General features: G+C 40.2%; 1 protein-coding gene across 2 annotated transcripts in view; it reads right to left on the minus strand.

Annotated features, from left to right (window-relative positions):
* Positions 1-741: 741 nt before the first annotated feature.
* Positions 742-12,567, minus strand: part of ARPP21 (cAMP regulated phosphoprotein 21) — a 152,461-nt gene continuing 140,635 nt past the window's right edge. For both annotated transcript variants that reach the window (XM_080797440.1, XM_080797439.1), the window contains 2 exons: positions 3,905-4,053; positions 742-2,706 (listed from right to left, as the gene is read on the minus strand). In XM_080797440.1, the coding sequence (XP_080653566.1) occupies positions 2,449-2,706; positions 3,905-4,053 (407 nt within the window). In that variant the 3' untranslated portion in view covers positions 742-2,448. The remainder of the gene's footprint in view (positions 2,707-3,904; positions 4,054-12,567) is intronic.

The following is a 12,567-nucleotide window of genomic DNA, read 5'->3' on the forward strand; positions in this document are numbered from 1 at the left end:
TATATATGTATCCATGTCTCTCTATCTAAGCTTATGAACTGAATAATATGTAATTGCAAAATGTGATTGTGAAAAAATTATTAGCCAACATGAAAAAACCGAATGTTCTGATGATAAATGAAATTCTGGAAATGCTTCACTGATAAAGCCATCTCTCTATGCAGCCATCTCAAATATTCTAATGTAAAAGCATAACATAAGATTTGGGATAACATAATGTTTGGAATCAATACTTAGTGGAAGCGGACAAGGCTCGGCCTGAAACAGTATCTAAAGGGCTTTATGAAGCAAAAGTCAAATGTCTCAGTGGGAAAGAGTGTGGCACGTTTGTAGGAAAGGGACCAAAGACAGGGAAGGCCTGTCTTTTCCACAAGCATGATGTGTGTTTCAGATAAAGAGGGCTCAGTCATGCTAAGAATCATTAGAGAAAAGATAAAAATTTCTCAGAATTCTGTGAAGAGAAGATAAACATTCAGACTCAAATTAGGATTCTTGCATTTGGGATCTACCAGTGTGAGAGAGCTAAATGGAGGCTGTATTTCAAAAGAATATCTCTGTTGGTCAGCTCCCTCCTTCCATTAGGGGAAGGTCTTAATTAGGCAAACACATTGCTCCTTCTCAGAGCAGCTATTGGTTTAATAGCTCCTCAACCTATTGGTTTAATGGCTCAACAACAACAACAACAAAACCACATCCTCTTTTTATAACCTTTTTTTTTTTTTTTTTTTTTTTCATGGGTAGGGCTTATTTACAATGAAGAATTCAGGAGACTGAGATTTGGGTCAATAGGACAGATGTCACAAGGAATGAAGCTAATGAGAGTATGTGTAGAATTTCTCTTTTAAAGGAAAAAGAAAATGAGAGTATAAAATTAAGAAGTGGTAATCCTAGGTAGAGTTTTGAACTAGGAGTTTCATGCTATCTCCAACGAAGCAACATGGAAATGGAATGATCTAATATGGGGAAATGTGATAATATGAAGAGCAGTGGGAATTATTCAGATATACTCTCCAAACCCCTCTCATTGGTAATAATGGTTTTTAGACAGAAAGTAGAAAAGAGAAAACTATTAGTCATTGTACAGTGATAGCAAATTGGAAGCTGTGGGGTTCTATTCCCCCCCATTAAATACCTCCCAGAAGGGCCAACGCTGACATTTGGAGTTCTGTTATTATTTTTCAAAGGTTGTCATAAACCAATCTTACCTTCAGAATCTACAAGGGATTAGATAAACATTTTAGGATTAGACAGGATTGGCTTCTTCTAAATGGTTTTTTTTTTAATGTTTTTTAAAAAATGTTTTAAAAAGAAGTTCCATTTTTTTCTAAATGTTCTGAGTCTTTGTGACTAAATTATTGTTATGTTTTACCTTCCTTTCAGTTGCCAGGATAAACATTAGCACCTTTGAGTTACTGACCCCAAACTCGTGGCAACTTTACATTGTATGACCCAATATATTCGATAGAATTAGACCACAGCTCTTCCAATTACCCTCTAAATGAAGAAATCTTGTTTTTCAGGTAGATGGTGGAACTTCAAAGAAGACAGAACAGGGTTTGGTCTAGGGCTGCTATTACAAGTCACTCAAGTTTTCTGATTTGGGGAAGTATAGCTACACATATTCAGTACCCCTAGAGCTAAAATCAAGATATACATTTCAGAAATGTGAAGTCAATGAATGTTGGAAATAGAAGGCATCTTATTCCTAGGGCCCCTGTAGTATTAGGACAAGAAACTATAGTTGGATAAGTGTTTGCCTACACCTCTCCCAACGTGATACCAGATTTACAAGTATCTGGAACACCTTTGTTGTGCATTACTCACGGACTAGTGTTTGAAGGGGATAACAGTGACACAGAAGCAACACGTACTGGAAGAGAGAGTGAACCAAACTGGTGGTAAAAACATGACCTTCCTCCATAAGGTCAAATAGTTTTATTTAGATTAAACACTACAATACAGTATATATCCATTAAAAAAGAAAACTCTATAATGTATATAAATTATTCCTTCCATTCATCAATTCTTTTCATTTCCATTACAGCTTTGGTACAATGTGATTTCAGTATATAATTTTTAAATACTTTTAGCATCACAAACTCAACACAAAGTACAAAACTAATAATCCAAATTAGGGATATTATAATCTACACAGTGGTATTCAGTGGTAGGAGAAAATCTTACCTTGATGAATTCATGTCACTAGCTAAGCTATAAAGGCATACCTAGCAGACATGACAGAAATATGCACCATTAACCAGCTAATGTGTGTATTAGTCTTTGTTTTTTTTTTTGTTTGTTTGTCTGTTTTTGTTTTTTTACAGAATACCAGCAGCAATCATTTGAGTGTTGAGTGAATACTTGAGTCCTCAGCCAGTCTCCCGCCTCGCTCCTCTTCCCTTAAAGGCCATGAGTAAGATCACAAGAAATGTACCACAGCCAAAGCACTCAGAATTTGACCTGCCACCCGGTGTTGCTCATAGTTGCACAGTTTGTCCTGCAGCTAGCCGACATCACGGGGACAGTGCTGGAGGGGCAGTGTGGACCAATCAGCCTAAGGTTGTTCTGAGGGGTCGGCGGTGTGACATTACAGTAAACAGGCATTCCAGTGGCTGGGAGTGACCCTTGACCTGCCTGGTTAGGTAGCATGATTGGCTGTTGGTATGACTGCTGGGGCAGTCCTTGAGAACCCTGGGTCATTGGCACCTGCAGAAGACACAAGAGAGAGCCCTTCATGAAGAGGTTCTGTGTGCCTGTCCTGTGAGCTACTATGTGGTCAGGAAAAATACTCAAGCCTTTGGGTCAGACCTAACTGGTCACCTATCCCAGTGTTCCCTTGTATCGGCTGTTTTACCTTGGGCAAGTCACACAGTCTCTCTGATTGCCTAGACCGTCCGCATAATGACACCTATGCCAAGAGTCACTGAAAAGACTGCAAGCCTGATGTACAGTGCTGGGACACGTGTGGTGATGGCTCACAAAGTGTTAGTCCTGGGCTTCCTTCCTTCCTCTCCCCTTACACGCTGGGGACTGCAGTGTGGATTGCTGGCTCAGAATTCCTGTTTGGAAAGCAACACTCCCATTCTGGTTCCATGCACAGTAAGCAGCCGGGAGCCATACGGCAAAGGGAGCTTTTGTCCCAGGCACCTGGCTCAGTCTCAACCTGCAGCTTTAAAGAACATCTAATGTGGACCTGGAGGTAGAAACTGAGGCAATGGGTGCAAACTGAGGCAATGGGTGCAGAGGAGGAGGGCAGAGGATTGGGATTTTATTTTGTGTTGTTTTGTTTGTTTCTCTGTTTGAGGGCCAGAAGTAGCTGGTGCAGCTAAATTTAACGGTCAAAGCTTTTCACTAACCCTTCACTTCCACTTCCAGTGTATCTCAGAATGTAAATCACAAAAGGATGCATGGCATTTTTTTAAGTACCCAGTATGGGTTGAGTCTAGAAAATGAGGTTGGTATAGGACCTATCCATGCCCTTTGAACAAATCCGAGATGCCATTTAAACATCTCTTTTAACTTAAAATCGTGATAAAATGAAATTTCGGAGGCTGCGTACAAAAATGAGTGGAAATTTGTCATGAGAGCTTTTTCCCAATGAACAAAATTCCATTGGAAGAGCCAAAGGTCTTCATGAATAAAATGTTATAGGCTGCAGATTTTTCTTCCATAAAGAGAAGTTTATATAGAGCCACATTTAGCATGACATTCAAAAGCCACAGTAGTTAGAGAAGCATACCTGTCCCATTTTCTACTTAAAATCTTAATTCAAAGTCAACCATCAACAGGGGCTGGGCATAGCACCCACCACCCCACTAACCACCCAACACGGAACATACTCACAGCCTCCACTTTGGCCAGTGCTACTTTCTAAACCACAATTTTCCAAGCTGCTGATGTGCACCTGATAAGAAGACATTGCTGGGTAGGAGACCATCACGCTTTGCACCGGAGCTCCTGGCTGGTTGCTCATCACGCTCTGACTCTGGGGCGGCTGCTGCACTCCTATGAGGCCTTGGAACCCCTGTTGACCAGACAAGACTGGCTGGTAACCTGCAAAGAAAAAACCACCTTTTGAACTGGTTGCATCAGGAAGAGCACAAGTGATACTTCATGGGGTAAGAGCACTTGTTCCCAAGGCAACCTTCAGACATCTCGCTCTCCCTATTGGCAATGTGTTATCCAAATGATTATTTCCTAAGAATGTGGTTTTTTGTTCTAAGAGTGGACAAGAGTAGGAAGTCACAAAATTCGCTGGTATTTGCATCCTTATGCAGAACGGTCCAATGAGCACGTTGTGACAATTTTATGGCACAAACACCATAACCTCTATTGGTACTTTATAGCTATCAATTATTTTCTCATGATTTATTGTGTGCTTTATTTCAATGATATTTGGAGTATTCACAAATTATCAAGTTTTTTTTCCTAATTAAGTTGACTCATTCTTTTACTATCTCACCTTTCTGCACAAACTCATTTTACTCACAGATCATCAAACTGCCTAATAACTTTCTATTTTTCATGTTTTAGTGAATAGAATGATTCACTACCTTGAGTAATTCAATGTCCATGGTCTTAGACAAAATGCAGCAACAAGAGAAAAATATGGCATGCTTCTATTCTGCTCCAACACCAGCTCCCAGAAGAACATTCCAGTAAAGCACTCGAATAAGTGATCATGTACATACAATAGATAATACAGAATATAGCACTCAAAAAATTTTATCCATCATATCCTTCTGAGTAGGTCAGTTGTTCTGGTTTCTTTTCTTTCTCTTTCTTTCTTTCTTTCTTTCTTTCTTTCTTTCTTTCTTTCTTTCTTTCTTTCTTTTTTTTTTGAAGTGGATCATGATTTATCTGTTGTAATTATTTTAATCCCCACCCCAAGTGGTTTCAAATGCATTCTTAAAGGAAGTGAACTATTGTCATAAATTCTGGGAAGAAAGTTATGATTTAGGTGAAAATGATGTGGTGGTAGAAAAATGAAACAGATTCACTTTATGATGTAAAATAAAGTCGTTTCAGAGCTCATATTATTAACAGTACTGACTACTTCAGAGAAAGTAGAACTGCTGTGTTAATACAATTCTCTGAGAGAAAATTTTAAAATCCTAGATTTTAAAAAAGATTTTATTTACTTATTCAAGTGAGAGAGAGTGTGTGATCCCAGGACCCTGGGATTATGACCTGAGCCGAAGGCAGACACTAAACTGACTAAGTCATCCAGGTGCCCCTTTTCTTCAACACAAACACTAACCTATGTTTTACAACCAGATTTTAAAAATTGAAACCCAGTGTAAAAAATTCCTAATCAATATGTGCACTTTTTTTTTTTTTAAGATTTTTATTTATTTGAGAGAGAGAGAATGTGAGCAAGAGAGAGAAGACAGGGAATAGAGAATCTGAAGCAGACTGTGCTGAACACAGAGCCCAACACAGGGCTCGATCTCACCACCGTGAGATCATGACCTGATTAGAAACCAAGAGTCAGATGTTTAACTGACTAAGCCACTCAGGCACCCCCCCCAATTCTTAATAAATTACTTGTGTTTTGAGTGCATGTAAGAGTTTTAACTTTAGATTGAAGACAGGTAAAATTATATTATAGTCTTTGCAGAGGAAAATATCTTACTCTCCTTTGGCATACATAAAACCACCTTTACTCATCGTAAGAATGTCATGGAGACAATGGCTTGCAAAGAGTCACTGAGTTAGGAGATCAGCTCCGTTGGTCAAACTAGGTAGAAATAATGTTCAATCCTTTGGAACACCTAAGAGAGGAGGTTGGGGAAAAGCCAAACTGGGAGGCCTGACCTGTGCCTGCCACTGGGTGGGACAAGTGTGGAATTTAGAAAATAGAAAATCACCCTTTGATCTTCTTTACATATCCCATTATTTTGTGTTCACAGTAGTCACCCTCCTTCAGTTCCATAGTGGTTTTAACTTATCGAGAATATAATCAAGAGTAATGACCACCTCCCCTCCATCTACTTTGTGCCCATGGTACACAGTCAAAACCCTCCCTGGACGTGCTCTGTATGCCCATGTATGACTAAGAGTATTAGCTCAGGGGGCTGAATACCTAGAAGGTTTACAGTTACATAATCAGGAAAACCCACCAGACAGGAACAAGAAATTGGGACAAAGGCCATGTCATGGTTCACTCTATCTCCAAGAATGCCTCATATACAGAGGCACTTGGCAGAAAATTATTTTAACGTTGCAGATATACCTCGTTTTATTGAGCTTTGATTTAACAGGCTTTGCAGATACTGCAGTTTTTACAAATTGAAAGTTTGCAGCAATCCTGCTTCAAACGAGTCTATCAGCACCATTTTTCCAATGGCATTTTCTTACTTCAGGTCTCTGTGTCACATTTTGTAATTCTCACAGCATTTCAAATGTTTTCATTATTTGTTATGGTGATCTGTGAACAGTGTTTATAAGTCACAGAAAGCTCAGATGATGGCTAGTATATTTTAGCACTCTCTCTCTCTCTCTCTCTTTCTCTCTCCCTATATATAATTTATTTTAAGTAGGCTCCATGCCCAGCATGGAGCCCAATATGGGCCTCAATCTCATGACCCTGATATTGAGATGTGAGGTGAGATCAAGAGTCAGATGCTCAGCTGACTGAGCAACTCTGGCACCCCATCAATAAGTATTTTTTAATTAAAGTACACAATTGCATTTTTAGATATGATTTAGACATGATTCTATGCTATACTTAATAGACTACAGTATAGTGTAAACATAACTTTTATATGCACTGAAAAGCCAAAAAATTCATTTGACTAGCTTTATTGTGATAGCCACTTTATTGCAGTGGTCTGGAAATGAACCCACAGCATCTCCGAGGTTATGCTTGTCACTGCAAACAATTGTTTTCTATTATTTCCATTATCTAGAGATTCCACTCTCATTCATGTATTTATTGGCCCTGAAAAAATTCTATTGCTATTATGCTTTTATTATGACATGATTCCTAGCCCTATCAAATTTATGCTGGCAAGAATTGTTACACACACACAAAAATAACTTGGTACGAATGTAGAAAATTCATCAGCAACAGTCTTTCCTACCATCTAATTCCACAGCAAAGAATCGGCAATGTTTGAACACACTTTGTAGTCCATGTGATGGTAAATACAATAGAGCCTTATTTCTGGCTGGAGATTCAAAGCACAGGTTCAAAAAGTGAGGAATGTCTTTTAAAATTCTGACTTATATCTGGTCATAGAGTGAAAGCCCCATTGGTCTCAAGGGATCTTTTGCAGGACACACATAACTAAGATGGGAACAAAAGAGGGAAGGTATGGGGGGGGGGGTGGCAGGGAGAGGTGCAGGGGCCTTGCTTCTGGAGATTATATATGTATTTCCTTACTGAATCCTTCCATTCTCTCAAAGAGTCATCGTCATAATGTTCAAAACTAAACTGAGGTGGCCTATGAGAGATTCATTTATTACACCAGCTCTAAACCAAAATTGGTAGGGGGGATAACAGCTGTTTAGACATACAGAAACGGGCTGTCTTGATAGGACAAGGAAGCACAAGTCAAATAATATTCAAGCGGAGGAAAAAGCCTAAGGAGGCTGTGTGGCCTCATCCCACTACAGGTGCAGACCTGAAGGTGCGAGGCAGCTTTGCGGGGAGTGCTAATGTTAGCAAGACGTTGCAGTGGCTCCCTCCCAAGACCCCCTCCTCTGCCCCATGACTGGTGAATGTAAATACTGGCTAACAGCCCAGCAAAGAGCTACCAGCTCTGTCTGCACCGGGGTTCCCATGGCAAACGCACTTAGAGCACATAAAGATTTCTGTGGGGAGTGGATAATGCTCTACAATCTCAAAAGGAAAACTTAGGTGAAAAGAACACCCAATTTATATTCATGAATCCCATTCATTTCTCAATTCGCTCCCCAGGCAAGAAATTTACACCTGGAAGGGTTTAATTGGAGGTGCCCATTTCTTTAAACTATGGTGGGTAGAAGAATGGCCTTTAAGACAGGAGGCTTTTTGGAATATGCATCTGAGCCCTGGCCCCAAAATAGACAAATGGAAAAGCGATAGCGGTGACCTGAGAATGAACTAGCAGCGTCTGCCCAGGACACAGCACACCCGAAGGCAGAAATGGCAGAGCCGTGTGGCAACCTGCTTATCTCGTCTATTCAAATGAGAAATGTGTTCCAGTTAGTCAATTCTGAGCTGTGAAATGATCGGTTTTTCATATTTATTGAGGATTAGCAAGACAGAATGCATCTTACAAAACAGAAACAGCAACACTGTCTGCCCTGTAGGCTTGCTATGGAAATCATAAAGACATTAGCTATTTTTATTTCTTTTTCAGTCAAGATTAATTCAATTTTCAAGTCACATGCATCGTTTGTTTTCTGAAGGTAAAAGGGTTAGGAATGGACAAATGTCTCCTCGCAAATAAAAGAACGCACTCTCCTAAGATTGAGGGGTTATAAGATTTAAAATGTCTGAAAAATAAAATGAAATAAAATGTCTGGATCTTATCAATCTGAAAATTCAATAGTATTTCTACTAAAATACAACAGTTATCGAATACTCTTTGTAGTTTGAGGTTTATTCATTAATATTCTGTCAAGGAAACGGTTCTCTTGATATATCACAATTATGAAAAATCAAAATGTAAATTGATTAGGGAATATAAACTGACATGATTGTGAATGACCTTATTTTAGCCAGTGTTTGAATACTTTGTTACAGATCCAACCTTCTGAAATGAATGAAATGACAAAGTAACAAACTGTATTTTCAGGTTTTTGTTGCCTCAGCTGCTATTGGTTACAGAGGTAAAGATGGGGAAATGACTAGTTAAGAGAGCAAATATCTCTAGAACAAATTAATGAGAAGCTAGCCAGTTCTCACTGTCTCCCCCATCCCAGCCAAGTGGTGTAATTTACATGTTGTGTTTATTAAGCAAAATATCCTTAATGTGCTGGGATGTCTTTACAAATATTAAAATTAATTTTAATTGATTTATTAATACAACAATTGCTTATCTTGGCTGAACCAAGATACAAATATTTCTCTAAGTTCCTAGGGAACACACTCGCTGTCCATGAATCCAAATTCTGCTCTTTACACATAGTTTTGACGTGGAATTACAGTAGCTCAGCTGTGGCATGGCTGGTGAAGAATACGAAGAAAAACGCTTAATTCAGAACTGGCCTCTCCCGCTGCTGAACTCTTACCTTGTGTGTTGGGCCATTTCCCAGTATCTTCCCAGTTCTGTTCCTCAGTTTCCTATCAATTCCTTTACACTTTCATTTTCTTTGAAGATTTTCCATTATAAACCGGCTAACTAGCTCTTTCTGTTGATCACATAGCCTATTCCAAACAGTGAATTAAACTCTTTTCTCTTTTATCACAACAATCCTGGAAAAGAGTCACTATTATTAAATTTCTTTTACAAAAGAGAAAGCTGACACAGAGAGGTGTAGGGTTTTGTCAAGATCACACAGCTCCTGGGAGGGAAAGCTTGAATTTTAGTTGTGGCTTTCTGACCTCAGCAACCCTGCCATTCTCACTACATCGGTTGCTCTGTAGAAGGCATTCTTGTAATTCTTACACCCTAACAATTCCTTTAGTGTGGCAGCTACTCACTCAATGGTCGTTGATTGCATTCATTGTTTCTCAATAATTGAAACAATTAAGAGGACAAGACTTTTGATCCACAGTTTGCTGAAGAAGATCTTGCTGGTGTAAAAGAAAGAAAATCAAAGTCTTCCCTGTCAAAACAAAGTCATACCCCTCAATAACAGCTTTAAAGTCTTATTACTCAGATTAGGGGGTACTAGACAGGCAGATGGCTTGGAATAGGGTCAGAGTGAGTCAAACAGACTCTAGTCCCATCATTTACTTTACTTTCTTCTTTTTTTTTTTTCTTTTTTTAAGATTTTATTTATTTGACAGAGATCACAAGTAGGCAGAGAGGCAGGCAGAGCGAGAGAGGAAGGGAAGCAGGCTCCCCGCTGAGCAGAGAGCCCGACACGGGGCTTGATCCCAGGACCCCGAGATCATGACCTGAGCTGAAGGCAGAGGCCCTAACCCACTGAGCCACCCAGGCACCCCTTTACTTTACTTTCTAATAAACTGATACTATAGCTTTAAATTACTAAGACCATTTCCAATAATGGCTTTCTTCACAATCTTTGAAGACCTGTATACTTACTCTGGACTGTTCCCTCAAAAATTATCTTAAGATATAAGGTAAAAGAAACTTATGCCTACATTAAATATAAGGTTAATCACTGGACTGTTTAAGGCAGCTGGTTGCCTCTAGGAAAGTCCCTTGGCCTTTGGAAACAAAACTAGTATTCATTGTTTTGAGAGACAGAAATAGGAAAGAGAAAGGAAATACAGAGACTCTGCAAAATGACCTAGGATGTCAGATGAAGGCTTGGAGAAACCAAGATCTCCCAGGCCACCTGGAGATGGCTTTACTTCTTGGAATTTAAAGATGGCAGTCACGCTTTCTAGTTCTGGGAAACCATGACTTTCCTCCCAAGTGTTACTTGTAACTAGGACATTGCCTCTAAGACAGGTAATTCTTTTCAGCTTCATCTACCTATATAGTACCTTGGTGTTCAAGCTGGCCTTGGGAAGAGAGTTTGGACATGCAGCATGGTACTTCTTCCTGAAAGAAGAACACTGTCTTCTGCTTTAAAGAGTTGGATTCGGGGTAATAGATGCCTCTTGCCTATCACCCCACCCTCATGTGAGGGAGAAGATCACCTTAACATCTTACCTTCAGGCCTCCCAGAACCAGAGGGTCCTCAGATACTAAAGAAGACACCTGATTCTGGCCTTTGCAGATGCTGGCCTATTCTAATCCAACACCCAGGTGACAAATTCCAGGGGTGACAGCGTCACTAAGTGGGCTCAACTTTGACAAACACGGTGTTCACCTTTTGAAGCACTTGCCTCTATACCACTCACTCTCCATTTATGTGACTTAAGCCCTAAGTAAGACCTTTTTTTTTTTTTAAAGATTTTTGTTTATTTATTTGCAAGAGAGAGAAAGTGTGAGTGAAAGTGAGGGTGGGGAGAGCAGAGGGAGAAGCAGGCTCTCTGCTGTGCAGGGATCCTGATACACGGCACAATCCCAGGACCCTAGGATCATGACCTGAGCCAAAGGGGGCGCCTAATGACTGAGCCACCCAGGTGCCCCATAAGTAAGACTTTTAAAACAGGAGAGCAATATAAATTAGATTGGAAGACATTTTTTATCCTTAAGCATGTCGAAAAATTAAGATATGGGATAAAAATACCTGGTCTAGAAATCATAATCAGATACTCTTCTGTTCTTGTATATAAAGTGAAATAGCACAAAACGGTCCTAAGACTTCAAAAAGAGGAGTGAAAGGAGCTGCTTTTTTTTTTCTTCTTGTTAAAGCCCATCACGACTTCTTTGATCTTTGTGTAAATGTCTGCCTCCACCTTATTTGCTGGCTGTTTCTGCACCGATCCTCTTCCTTTCCTTGTCATTTATTATTCTGTGGTGTTAATTTCATAGGCACATGATGCAGAATGACCTGCAGGGAGTCTGCGCAGGAGCAGAGCTAACATAGCATGTGTCCTGGCAAAGACCAGTCCATCCTAATGAATTTGAGGAAGGCTGTGACAGGCTCTAAGTGGAACTATGCTTCCCGAAGCAGTAGTTTTTCTTCACACTTGTTCTTTTGCTCATTAGCTTTCACACTGCACAGAGTGTAATTCTTAAAAGCCTCTTTCCCGTCCCCTGAGAACATCCACGCATGGGTCATTTTCTAATGGCAGTACACATCAGATGAATCAGCCTATTACTGGCAGCTTGGGGGCCTCATCACTGCAATTATACCATCCTGATCCATGTTATCACAAGTACAAAGCTGTTTCTCTCTCTCTCTCTCTCTCTCTCTCTCTTTTTTTTTTTTTTTTTTTAAATCAGGGCAAACATGAGAGACATTGTTGAATGACTAGAGGAATGAATCATGCACGGACTTTGAATGAACGCCTCCGAGAGAAGCTGCCCTGAATCCCATTTTAAATGGAAGAGGCTGTCATATTACTGAAGTGATTCTCTGAACCTTCCCGGCCCAGAGTGCTTGCTGACAGCCAGAGAGCTTCAACAACCCGGAGGGAGAAAAGCTGCATAAAAGACCCACAAACGTTTTACCTTCCTAGTGAAGATGCTGCACGGCTGCATAGCTCAGAAGATAAAGTGGCATTCCTGGATCCCTACACCTTTGCCAGAATTAACGGTGGCGGTAAGACAGCCAGGCTGGGCGACAGCCAGCTGCTGCTGAGACAACGTGAGGACCTCTTTCCCTAGAGTAGGCGGAGGCAAAGTCAAGGTTGGAAAGGTCTCTAATCGCTGTCTGCATAATATGATCACCCCTGGTGGGTATCTTCACTGATGAAATGCTGTTGATCGGCTGGCTCAAACAGGATAATTGTGAGGTCAAATGCCGTGGGGTTAACATCACTGTGATCAAATGACCATCACTGTCATTGGGCTACAGGGTATAACTTGGCCCTGGCCGAGCATTGTAAAA

The sequence above is a fragment of the Martes martes genome, assembly GCF_963455335.1.
Source record: "Martes martes genome assembly, chromosome: 1".
Lineage (NCBI taxonomy): Eukaryota > Metazoa > Chordata > Mammalia > Carnivora > Mustelidae > Martes > Martes martes.